Raw genomic sequence first — 13,802 nt, 5'->3', positions numbered from 1 at the left:
GAAAATGAGGACACTTCATGCCCTTATTTAAAATTTTCCTGTAAATAGATGTGTAGAAATGATGGACCAACTTCTTTTCCAAAGCAAACTGACAAAAATGATGTGAAAAGTCTGCCTGTGGTTCCTAACAGATAAATTATGGCTAAAACACTAGGTCAATTGCTCATGTGTCTAGGGTACTAAAAACATCTCATCTAAAGATATCTAGGGAGCCATTTCTCTGAATCTTCTGAAGATAACTACAGGACTCTGCAGGCATCAAATCTTGTATTTGAAGCCAAAACATTACAATATTAGTTTTAAAATTGTAAAGTTGATCTTCTGACACAGAGTTCATATAAACATTGATTGCAAAAAGGTTTTTCTTGATTAACAGCTAGTTGCTATTTGTAGGGACTGACTTCGTTATAATGCATGTGGTGCAACCTTATTGATCAAATCTGAGAGAATAAAAGTCCAACCAAGAAAAGAAGAAGCAAGTTCTCGCAACTCATGACCCAAAAACAAGCCCCCTATCTCAGATTTCACCGTTAGTCCCCCATCAGAGATGCCCTAGGATGAATTCTAGTGTGAGAACGCACAAGTTCCAGTATCCACAAGTTGTCAGTTTACCTGAATAACACGAGAAGACTCCAAGTAGAACTCTCTAAACCAGAGAAAACCAAGATCACTCAAAGTCACCAATGTCGCTGCAGCACAACAATACGAAGCTAAATTAGTCCAAATGCTTTCTGTGTATTGTCTACAGCAATACAAGTAAACAATAATTGCTGCTAACTGTTAAAGAAAGTTTATTTGTCCCAAGAAATGCTGACATGTCTATAAGTGAATGAAATCACACCAAATGACGTCAATGGGGCCAGGGAATCCAAAAAATGAAACAGTAACAGAGGGGAAAAGGAACAACCAACAAAAGGACATTCATTTCCTTCTGTCTATTTCTAACCAACTAACTTTGATGGAAGCAATAATCAAGTCTTATGGCTTGCCCTCATTGGAAGCTCAATTAGGAATCTTATTGTGAAATTTGGATTACACATCGAGCACGTGATTGATGTGGTTATCCAAACAACAACAACAACAACAACACTATAATAATAATGGTATTAGCAAGATAGAGGAAAGCAATGCAGTTATTACATATGCATAAGATATATATTCCGGACCAAAAGGCATTCTCTATCCTATTGAAGCATGTAGTTTCTCACCTAGCAAGTGTAAAGTTCGACCACTAAGGCAAATGTAAAATAGCTTCTCCATTCACAATGCTGATCCATTTCATCTGCTAGTGAAACTGTGGGATGCTGGTTGTTGAGATCAGCGGTATAATTTTAGGGAAGGTAAAGTTGAAGTTATTGAAACAGTCTTCTAGTCCGCATTAAACTCCTCTTATACACTATTTTCACAAAGTGACATTTGCCATATAGTTTGACATAACAGAATGTGCTGGATTATAGAAAAGTAAGACGCACTGAAAGGAAGAAAGATAAAAGAACTTGAGCACATTAAACTGTAGATGAAATGCATGAGCTCTAATATAGTGCAATTGAAGCAGCAATTGACTCTTCGTCATAAAAACGGTACTAAAACAAGTAAAACAAAACCTATGTTTGCAACCCACTTTGGAACTAATTGCGTGTATGACCCGCTTTGGAACCAATTGCGCGTACAATTTTAGGCAAATATAATTCATCTTCTCACCTCCAATTTTTTCTGACTTCTGGTCAAGAATGGAAAAAATTAAACAACAACATGGGTAAATGGATATATTATCAAGGCTATTAGTCAGAACAACTTAATCACTCATTTTAATAAGTTAAAATGAATCTTTTCCATCTTATATTTCACATTTGTTTCCATTTAGCGTATACATTTTCAGAAAAGTTAAAGCTACGTGATCAAACTAGCGTAAACATTTATATGCACATATCTGAAGAGTAAACTCTTACATTGTACTAAACAAAAGGGACTTTTTCCTCAAGGCTAAAGTTTCAGAAAACATTAAATACAATTTTTAATTGTTTATATAAACAATGTATAGACAAATGTAGATTCTTTACATGATTATTCTCAAATTGTTTATATTTTTTCAACAATTGTGTAACATTTTTAGTTGAAAAAACTATATAAAGATAATATATATATATCAACAGTGAATTGCATTATTTCAAAATTGAAAAACAGAATTGATCTGCCCATTATGACAGCATGTGATTCTTAGCAACTTTATATAGGTAAAGTAGAAGTATGTGAGACAGTCTTCCAGTCTGCATTGGACAACTGCTTAAGGCATTATTTTTCCCAAAGTGATGGACCATAGCTTGAAACAATAGAATGTGAGGGATTATAGGAAAGTAAAATACATTAAAAAGATGCACTGAAAAGAGGAGACAACAGATCTTGAGCACATCTATCTAGAGATGAAATGCATAAGCTCTGATACAATGCGATTGAAGCCGCAGTTAAACTGGTAGAATTGCCACCCATCTCATTGATTAGTTTTGTTACCATCAGATTATAAAAATGCTGATAACCATGCACTTAAATCAAGCACAGAGCCTACAAGATGAAATGGTACCTGTATAGTCCAACATATGCAGGAAAAAGCTAAGCTTGTAAAAAAATGTCTCCAACTGTTTCATGTCATTGACAGGGATCTCAGAACCACTGTTACCAAAGAGTCCCCGGGCTTCCTAAGATTACCACCAGAAACAACCTCATAGATTAAGAACTGCAGGCAATGGACCTGAAAAACGTGACATTGGAAAATTAGACTCGTCCTCAACCAATTGCATATACATGCAGCAAACTTATTAATGACACATTTAATACCATTAAATAGTGCTTTAATGCACACTACCCCAGAGCACATTTCTCAAGTGGATTAACATCTTTAACCCTATGCTACTACTGAGCTTAACAGAACATTGTAAGATTCAGTGCAAAGTTTCTTCACGCATGGCAGCATAAGATAGAGACATAAACACTTGCACGCATGCATGCATGCAGATGCACACATGTGCAAGTATAAAGAATACATAGCAGAAAGCTATGTAGCATGGACACTCTCCGGAAGCCTTCGTGTTGTGTCCGACACTCCGACACGTGTCCGACACGCTCTGACACGTCCCGATACGCACCAACACGCGGTCAACGAGTGTCGAAAAATCCGACACGTGGTCAACTCTCTCCAACACGCTCCGACACGCGAGTCCAGAATTTCAACACGCAATTTCGACACGCACTGGGTCAATTTTAAAAATTTCTAATACTTGAGGGGTCAAAATATAAATATACACAAAAGAAGTAATAAAAGAAAAAATAAAATTGCTATAAATATACACGCACGGGGTCAATATTTTTTTTTTCAGTTTTGTTTTTTTAGAATTTTTTTATTTTTTTAAAAGTCTTTTACTATGAAAGAAGTAATAAAAAATGCTATATATGATAAATAAATAAATTTAAAAATATCATTTCAGCATTTTTCTTTAAACGATGTTTTTTTCCTCTAAGTTTTGTGTATTATTGTCACAAATTAAAATAATAAATGATATTATTTAATTTCAGCATTTTTCTTTAAACAATGTTTTTTTCCTCTAAGTTTTGTGTATTATTGTCACAAATTAAAATAATGAATGATATTATTTAATATTTTTCGTGTAAATTAATTCTAGGCTATTTTTATTATTATTTATTTATGTATTTTTATATAAAAATATATGTAATATATAACGAGTCGGAACGTGTCGAAATTCTCTATTTTTAAGAAATGACGTGTCAGCGTGTCGTGTCGTGTCGTGTCGCGTGTCTGTGTCGGTGCTACATAGGCATAAAGTATGCATGACATGCCGAAACATACAGAAAGAAAATATAGTAACTCAAACAAACCAATCTGTATAACTGCAAAAACTGAAAAAATGGGACAAGGGAATTAACACCAAAGTACTATTACAAACTAATGAAGAAAGATCAAAGCTTTAGAAAAACCTGAGCAGCTGTCGGTGCCACTGGCCTTGGATAGAAAAAGTTCCCTTTGCTTTCTTCACCTCCAGGCTGTAGCGATTGCAACTCTGGCTCCGACTTGCTTGTGTTTGCCATCCAATCTGCTGAAAGAGTTCGCATGTCTGAGAGAATCCTATCAAACAGAAATTAGACAAAATAAAAGACGAGAATAAAAGGATATTAGCAAAGAACAAATAAGAATCTTACATAATCGAACAAAATAATAATTTCACAAGAATCATCTAGGACCACATATGACAACATAGTGATGTCATAAAGGATGACATCAAAAAGTTTTGGAAATACTGATAGTAGAGCTTTCGACAACTTGTCTAATTTCCATGACCACAGTAACCTCTATGTTTGTTTCAAAGCTCTATACATATTATGTAAACTATAAATATTTTGTTCATAGTTGATATGCATTCTAGTTAGGGTATGAAATTAAAATGTTGACATGGATACTAAATTGTGCACACAGCCAACCAATCCTTTGAAGCTTCCGTATTTCCTATTTATCAATTGACCGTACAGATATTTTTCAGAGAAACTGTAAAATTGTCTAATACAAATTAACCTCCCTTCCTATATAGACATGGAAAAGCTAGCCTTGAATAGCTTGACAAATTACAGGGAGAAAAGGCAATCACAAGCAAATAGAAGCATCCCTTAGTCAAAATTAGAGAACTTGAAACTTCCTTTTATTCATGCACTTGACAAGCCTGAGGAGCAAAATCTTCCCAAAAGTACCAACAAAGAACTCATCAACTATGCACCTTGATAGGTCCTTCTTCTTTCGAAACGTTGTTCGCAACATGATGGCTAGAGTGTTCTGCACAAAATCTTGTACCTCAGCATGTATGGTTTCCCATAAAGCATCAGCTACCAATGTATCACATCTTTGCATCATCGCAGCAGTGCTCTTTATGTAGCTAACAAGTTCAACCAGTGCTTTTCTTTCCTCTGCACTATAATTATACCGAACTACCTGCAATGTAATTCCAGATATGCACTATCATGAAGCAATATTTTTACAGTTTATCATCACTCTGAGCTGCATAAATCAACAATGACCAAAAGTTAAAGCTAAACAGGTCAAGGTCCAAGACTGGGCTATTCTCAGCTTAGAAGAACCTTGAAGAAAAATTAACAATATCAAGTTCGAACACACCCAGCAGCTGGAACAACTTAGTCTGGCTCCTTACGAGACTAGCATCAACACAAGCATACAACAAAAGGTCATTTTCCTAATCTGTGACCGAAAAGGAAAGTGCTACTAGAACTGACAAGTGGAAGGGTAACCTCACGTTGAGGATTGAGAATCTCATTGATAGTGTCGTCCAGCTGGAAAAGGAGGTTAACAATTTGTTGACTTAATAAAATAGTCGCCTGGAGGCACAAACTGTACATTTTTTATATATCACTAGGTAGTTATGGCATACAAGGTTTAGTTAACATTAATGAATCTCTCATCTTCATGATTTTGTTTTCTGAACGCTTCAGTTTGTTCATGGGTTGATAGTCCTGTGGCCCTCGTTAATGAAATTTTTAATTTTAGCGATCCAACAGAAGAAAAGTTAGCTGGACAAGGCTTTATACATTCAGCCGCAAGTGAAGCCAGTAGTCTCCTACCCACTGACCAGTATTAACAGCTATCACTGCAGAGAAGGGAGCAAATAAAGCAAAATGCAGAATAACAGGAACTCCATAATAATGATAATTCTCAAACAGCTAGTTATAGTACCTTTTCATAGTCAGAACATGATCCTAAAGGTTCATTTGCTTCTAGTGAAACTGCATCCTTGCAAGGCCGAGAAAATTTCCATGCACATTGTTCCCATATACGTGCAGTCCATCTGCTTAAGAGCTGAAATCCTTCCACTACCATATCATACACATTCCCCTTTACCTCTTTGCACCATTCAGCATCTGCACTTTCTGTTGACTTCAACAACAACAGCTAGCAAAACATAGACAAGCAGAACTTAAATCAAAATTTGCACATTAAGCAAGTAGAGAAACTATCCAGCTGCACATGTATTGAGAAGAGTACCTGATTCACAGAAGAAGCAAAACGAATCGAGAAATCATCATGCTCAGCACGAATGGCTCCAATGTGGTTAACAATCAGATACTGGCGCTGATAAGTGGCCTATGTCAAGGAGTTATCACAGCAAGTTGGCATGATCGACATGATTTTCTAACAATTTTTTCCTTGAAAGAAAAAAGCGAAATTTCTGAACAGCGCATGACATTGTTTTACTGTTGCCCAAGCTCTGACAACACTAGTGCTGCCACCATGCAGAGATCAGTGAATTTGCGTGGTCAACTCTCCTATTTTAAAATTGACATGCCGTAATTTATTGATGAGACAGACTCTGTGGAGTCAGAACACAAGTAACTATGCTAACAACATAAGACTTGAGAGTCGAGATTATAGAACAATTCTCTAGTTGGTAGTCTTATCTAGGACCTTACGGTGAAAATGATGCTTACTAGTACATACAACATTTATCTGTCCAAAGGTTAAATCTATGATGTCTCGTTTTAGTACGATCTATCGCCTCAGTCTATACCTAGGTCCCATTTTGCACAAAAAGAAAAAGCCTAACTTCAGGTAGGATACTCATATAACCAATATATTGCATGCAATTTCTGACAGAAAAAGCCACAAGCTAACTTGATCCTTTACCTATGGCTACATATATGAATCTCATTAGAGCATGCAATGGAATGTGGTAATATGGGGAAAAGTGAAAAAATTTACAGGACTTACTATTCAATTTGAATGCTTTTCACATTACAATGTTGAGCTTTAATCTAATCCATTCATTGCGTTAAATTTCTTAATAACTTTTCAAAGAGGTTACTTTGTCAAGAACACTCAAAATCACAAGGAGAGACATGACAAGACACTCAAAATCACAAGGAGAGACATGACAAGGCACTTTATTCTAGGGGAGGAGACTACTCTCTGGTGCCATGTCAACTTTTAGTCAGGTTTCTCCAATGGGTATGGAGTATTGGAAGATGACTCAAGAGAGTAACTGCTACCACTGAAATAAACTGAAGTTCAGTGATTATGTGAAAGCACTCAAAGCAGAATAGTCTTTCACGAACCTGAAAACTTAAAATTCTGAATCAGAAAGTGCAAAAGAGTTGACTATCAATTGTGCAATAATTGATGCATCATTATGTATGTCTATGTAAAATGGTATCTCTTATTGTGCTCAACGATGCATTTCCTTTTTATATAAGTTCTTAACGAGTAGGTTAGAAATTGATCCACCTCGTGATGCACAAGCTGACTTTGTACATCTAAAAGAAACAAAAGGCAAAGTCATTGAAACGCCTCAGCTGAAAGTATGTAAAGACCTTAGCATTTAATTAAAAAAGTGTATGGGAAAGATATATTCAAAGTTTCATGAAGCTACATTTACAAATCACCATCTCATTCCACAGTCATATATGTATAGATATTGCCGTGGAACTGGAAGTATGACTTCTATGAACGAATGGGATAAAGAAAATCTTCCTGATAACTTGTAGAAAAATTGAAAGCCTAGAACCAGTACTTAAACCTATAAAGTTAACTGAACTGAAAGAGATCAAGCCAACAAAGCATCTCCTCAGTACCTAAAGTTGACAGAACAGCAGAGTGACTAATTTAGCAATAACTATTAGATAGTGTTCAGGCAGCATTCATTGACAGGACATTTAGTAATAACTATTAGATAGTTCACCTCAATTATTATGCAACCAAGTTATCTTATCAGTTCGCTAGTGCTAGGAGCTAAAGATTGTAACAGTCAAAACAAGTATATCGCAACTTTTACAAAGGTAGACAGGATATTCTTGTGCTTCCTTCAGAGGGAGCTCATGTGGCGCTGGAAGAGTGAGAAGACGAGTTTGAGAAGAAAACTTTTGGAAGTAACTGGACAATTCTTTCAGTATTGCAGCCGGAGAAAGATGAAGGTCTGGAAATGCAGGAATTACCGGATCATTCTGCCAAGACAGAAATGATAAAATTAGTCTTTTCAACCACAGTGAAGAACTAATTTAGAATAATTATCAACAATCTTAGATGAAAAAATTTATAGCTAATGCACATTTTCCACTCCTATTCTAGCTGATAAACATTTTATTGATGATTGCATGGATCTGCTCTGTCCTGAAATTCTACTATTCATTGCAAACATAAAAACACATTATGAGAATTTACCTTAAATATATTGATAAGTCTGTTAATCTTAACCCTTTTGTACAATGATTCACTGTCCTTCTCGGATGATGTTGCCAGCACGACTAGGACGGGCAGAACTCGTAGAAGGATGTGCCGCTCAGGAAACAGAAGAGCAAAATCCAATTCCAATGACTCAACAGCAAAAACAATAAGAACTTGTAGAATATCTTCCACACTTGTCTTCGTTAAGGACCTCAAAAATAATCAGATATGCATAGTACTACTATTTAAAAGTAAGCTGATGAGCCAAATCACATTTTGTTGTCGCAGGCAATCAATTAGCAGCATACCGATGTATGTACAGAACACATATATGAGAATGCATATGTTCTTATGCATCACATTAATTGTCTTTTGTACAGAATAAGTGCAATCAGTTGTCATACGGACAGGATACTTATTCACCCGAAACATCTCGACGTGCAAGTTCAATAAGATGGCCCATCTTGTGCTTAAGAAAATCTGTAACAAATGGATTGCATCAAGTCCCAGTTAGGAGAAGTGAACTTGCATAATGAGCAACAAATTTGACATCCACGATTTTTATTAGTGTAATGCCAGCACTTTCTGCTTTGGAGCAAACTACTTTGTACCTGCAAATCATCCAACTCCTCCCTCATTGTGTCAACATCTTGCCATTGAACGCTGACTTGTGTGAAAGTCCTGAAAATTTGAGAAAAGCCAAGGGAAAGATATTCATCTGAACTCTAAAGCAAATGAGAAGTGATGTCTATGGGATGTAATTTGCATCTAAAAGATGTCAAAAGATGCATATAGTCACACGTATTCTCTAGTCCAGTATTTTTATGAAATGACACTTGGTAGAAAAATACGAGGTCAAAATTCAAACTACAAAGACTTCAGTCAAACTTCCGATTTTTAACTTTATTAGCGATCATGCTCGTAGCTTTGCCATCAGATGAAAATGCACAAAAGCATCATTCTAAAATTGATAGCAAATGAACGTCATTGCCAAATTAACCATCAATTGGTTTTGCATTGAACCTACTTAGTTTGCTAGAAGCACAAAAGGACAAAACTACTTTAAGTCACTACAACCATTATTGTTACCTCTAAAACTAAGTTATACTGGATGGCAAAGGGATTTATATTAAAAGAATGTGATGAAAGGTATGAGAATTTACATTTTACTATTGAACTGTTAAACAGTTAAACCATTCACCCACTTCCACTTTCGACCAATTCTATACTTCATGGCCTGACCATCTCTAGTATGCTTACTGTAGGGATGGTAGATACTAAAGTTAATTAATGCCAATTTAAACTTTCAGAAGCTGGAGTTCTTTGTATAATAGCAAGGCATGTAATCTACTTGAGTAATTAATGGAGGTTAGATATTAAATATTTTTGGCTGGGAAAAATGCACCACAATATCAAACCATGCATAAGTAATGCAATTAAGCACTAAGCATTTCAATTTGTCCAATTGAATCCTAACTTTTACACCAAAAAGTGCAATTGAATCTCAAACCTTTTGATTGATTCAATTAAATCCGAAACAATCATTGCAAAATGCAATTAAGTCATAAAATTTATGTTCGAATACAATTTAAGAATGCCACGAAGGCAATTTTTGAGTGACAAGTAGGCAATTTTAGGTATTGTTCATTGTCAAGAATTGATTGCACTTTTTGAAAATATTTATAGAACTTAATTGAGCTAGCTCAAAGAGTTAGGGCATAATTACATTACATACACGAGGTTTAGAACTTCATGTGCACTTAAACACATGCCAAAATACTTTATACAATCTGTCAGTGCCCCCAACCCAGCCCCCCCCGGGGCCGCTCTCTCTTCACTCTACCTCTAACACCATTCCCTTCCGCAATGCCCCCCACCTACTCAGTGCGCCAACAAACTCTCCCACCGTCAACTCTCTCTCTCTGTGTACACATTGTCAATTTGGGCAACGCCACCAACCATCGATCTCCTAGAAGCTAATCAAGAAGCTCGATATCCAGATCTGCCTAGATGTGGATAGCGTGGGTTCTATCAATGGTGAGGAGGTTGACACTGCCATGTTCAGAGCTCAAACATGGTGGTGGCCAAGTAGTTGATATGGTGGGTGAAGATATTGTTTGTTTAGATAATAATTAACTATGCATAGAGTGATTTGCATGAACCCACCGATCACAAGTAGGGAAGAGGAAGTTTTCTCCAACCAGGAAAACATGGTCCATAAAAAATTCAATCATCAATAGAATCCTCAAGAAAAGCACGACTTGGGTAATAAGAATGGACATAGACAAGTCTACTAAGTATCCGAGAATTGAGCAGACAAGCATGAGAGAGCAAGCGAGCTAAACCAAATATCAAGCATAATTAATTAAACTTAGCACCAACATCAGGTGACAATCAGTTGCCTTACCTCTTATACCAAGAAAAATCATTTGGTATGCTTGCTTTTGCATTTTTTAGATGATCAAGTTGTACTAAGATATCAAGTAACTTCAACATAGACCTATTGCAAACAACAGAAAAAGTGTTACAGTCCATTGCATATAACTACGATAATTTTAACAGTAGGTCTCCATACAGTATTTTCAACATTTACAGAAGAGGGAGTCTGCTGAACATTGGAAAAAAAAACTTCAAAAAGATGACAGGAAAGGTAGAATAGATGTAAAAAAGAGGGAATTCAATAAAACCAGAGATGAGTTATGCTTGGGCCATTAATTCGTCGCTCTGGCCTGGAAAAACGCTGCATATCTGCTGCTAGCTGCATTAGAACTTGAGAGTTATACGCTGTGGAATACGCAAGTGAAGCCAACCACAAGTGAGAGGCAGAAATTGTTGTACTTTAGATGCAGCTGATGATTGCCACCGTTGAATTTCACGGAGTCGACTCATCTCCAAGTCAAGAACTTGGTATGTCTCCATATACAAGTCAGCTTGACTATGCTTCATAGACTCTGGAAGCTGCATGTTATTAGAACAATAATTGTCTTAAACAGGTTCTGTCTAGAGCATAAGCTAACTATTATCTTCAATGGCAAGTGCACAATGTTCATTACTCAGTTCTTTGCAAGAAATCTACATATTCCTCCAATCTACAAAAATACCTCATTCTATTACCCAAAAATAATTAATTAGAAATCTAGAAAGAACCAAGTTTGATAAAACAAGAATTTCCCTGCTTCCCATTCCAAACGTGGATTTTTGGCAGCACCATATGAGAACCGTGAATATGTGTCTCCACATTATTTTATGTCAACATAATTACCCATATGATGCTACTAAGAACACGACTGAATACCACTATCATCTAAAACGGCAAAAGTATCCCGCAGACTCAAAATGGAAAGGAAAACCAACCTGAGGAAGCGCCTTCACGCAGCTGCGATACGTGTAGAGTACTGAACCCATCTCTTTCCCCTCCTGAATAAGAGTGTTCTGTAAACAGTTCCAATTTCCACAATTAGAAAGTACACAGCTAATGACATTACTAGCTTTTCCGAGCATTGAGAAACAAAAATGCAAACTTACAGTGCGCTTGAAAGAGCTAACAGCAAACAGAAGGCGAAACCGAGAAAAGCAAAAGGGAAAAAAAAGAAAAAAATACGAAAAGGTCCACGCACCAGCTGGTTGAGAGCTTTCGTGTCCTCGGAGAGAGATAGCCGGTACGCCGAAACATCGCTATACTCTGCGAGAGAGGAAGAATCCACAAGACAGGAGGCGAATGCCGCCGCATCACTAGCCAGTCCTCAAAACCGAAAACGCGCGACGAATTCAACACACAACAAACACGCACGCACGCATCCGAATCTCACGTACCGATGGGGCTGTTGGTGGCGCCGGGCTCCGCGGACACCCAGATGGCCGGCCCTTGAATCTCCGGCTGCTCGTCCTGGAAAAAACACAAATCCGACTCCGATCGCATTCAGCGAAACGACGACGACGCCGACGACAGCGGCGACATCCGGAGACGAAGTTCGCGGAGAGAAGAAGGTTTACCTCGAGGGAGAAGGTGGAGAGAGCGGCGATGGCTTCTTCCACGGGGACCGCCATCGGAGCGCCGAATCGGAGCTCGGGAGGCCGTCCGTCGGGATTTCTGCCTGCGGCAATGCCGATGCGAATGCGATGGAAAGCGGGAGGTTGGAGGTGACTGTTGACGGAAAGCTTGTGGACTCGCGAGAGGGACTCGGGATCGCGACTCGCCGGTGGGTCGGGGCGAGAAACTGAGCTGACTCGCTGTCTGAAATGGACAGAGCGCGAGGGGAGCGGTTGGTGCCTGGGTTTAGAGAGAAATCCAACGGTTTGTAGACTTTAATTATTGCTATTATTGTTATTATCATTAATCAAATTTTCTACTTTTTATTTTCCCTTAAAAAAATCACTTAAATTCGCAATTCGTAAAGTGATTTTTTAAAATTTTACAAAAATTGTGTTAATCTACATGTCGGCATGTGTATATTTTCGTAGAAAAGGTAACGACTATGGAAATACACACCATTTTCGTAAAAAATGTAACACCTATAATCACTTTGGGAAATTAATTAGTTTTTTTAATCAAATGTACCTTTTCAGTATGAATTTAGGGATGTACTCATTTAAAACCGGGGCTATTATATGTAATTTAAAGACGTTCTTTCAAATCATTAATACATCACATTCATTGAAACTAAGTTAAATATGTTTTTGGACCAAAAGATTTGTTAGTCATGTTTTGTAAATTATATCTCCGATGAAAATGTAAACCATCATCGTCCTTCTATTTTCCCAAATTTGATTTGGATATATAAGTTCAACACTTAAGTAAAGATTCGTGTGATCTTCAAAGGCTAGTGAGCGGTAAGTTTCACGATTAATTCATGTTTTCAATCATATGAACTAATATATAATTCATGTCGCATGGACAAAAAAAATCATATCCAATTATCAATTATATAAAAAAAAACAAGACGTTTCAACAGTGCAAATCTATTTCTAAAACGAAAAAGAATTAACTTCTTTAACATTGGCATCATGCGCAACATGCATCTTATTGATATTGCTTTTGCCCATTTTTTTGCTACATCTATTTTATAACCATTGACATAGATAATGTTTTCACTGCTTTGCCCTTTGTGTAATTAGTCAGATCCTCTATGGCAAGGAACACTGTCTAGCATAAAACATTTTACAAAAGGAAAAAGAGGTTTTTTTTTCTAGACTTTTAAAATAAAAGAACCTAGTAAAAGTCGGCTTGCATGCGAAATTAGTGGAAAATTGAGATGGAAGGCAAGACAAATCATGCTTGCTCTTTGCTTCAAAGACAAGTCAATCGAATCATTTGAACTTTATAGCACACTAATAAAAATGCCAAATGCGATTGCTTCGGCATGAAGCTGAGACAATGATACGTCCTTTTTAAAGGAAGTATCCCCACGGATTCCGGAAGGTTTGGTCACACGAGACCAGATCGTCACTTCGGGATTTTAGCAAGTTTCGAACAAAACAAGGCACGGTCGCGCCGAGGGATGTGTCAAGCGGTATAACAGAAAAAATTTGCAAGTAGCGTTTTCTGAAAAACCATCTCTACAATGACAAACAAGCA

At 37.0% G+C, this 13,802-nt stretch overlaps 1 protein-coding gene across 1 annotated transcript in view; it reads right to left on the bottom strand.

Annotated features, from left to right (window-relative positions):
* Positions 1-12,498, bottom strand: part of LOC104432559 (protein PIR) — a 31,800-nt gene extending 19,302 nt beyond the window's left edge. The window contains 18 exon segments of the mRNA XM_039315295.1: positions 613-689; positions 2,579-2,686; positions 2,689-2,746; positions 3,988-4,135; positions 4,779-4,990; positions 5,747-5,962; positions 6,056-6,149; positions 7,856-8,007; positions 8,225-8,420; positions 8,643-8,707; positions 8,839-8,908; positions 10,635-10,727; positions 10,915-10,985; positions 11,066-11,185; positions 11,582-11,659; positions 11,845-11,909; positions 12,041-12,113; positions 12,221-12,498. Of these exon segments, the coding sequence (XP_039171229.1) occupies positions 613-689; positions 2,579-2,686; positions 2,689-2,746; positions 3,988-4,135; positions 4,779-4,990; positions 5,747-5,962; positions 6,056-6,149; positions 7,856-8,007; positions 8,225-8,420; positions 8,643-8,707; positions 8,839-8,908; positions 10,635-10,727; positions 10,915-10,985; positions 11,066-11,185; positions 11,582-11,659; positions 11,845-11,909; positions 12,041-12,113; positions 12,221-12,274 (1,950 nt within the window). The 5' untranslated portion in view covers positions 12,275-12,498.
* Positions 12,499-13,802: the final 1,304 nt, after the last annotated feature.

This window comes from Eucalyptus grandis, chromosome 6 (assembly GCF_016545825.1).
Source record: "Eucalyptus grandis isolate ANBG69807.140 chromosome 6, ASM1654582v1, whole genome shotgun sequence".
NCBI lineage: Eukaryota > Viridiplantae > Streptophyta > Magnoliopsida > Myrtales > Myrtaceae > Eucalyptus > Eucalyptus grandis.
This window is presented reverse-complemented; position numbering and strand designations above follow the sequence as displayed.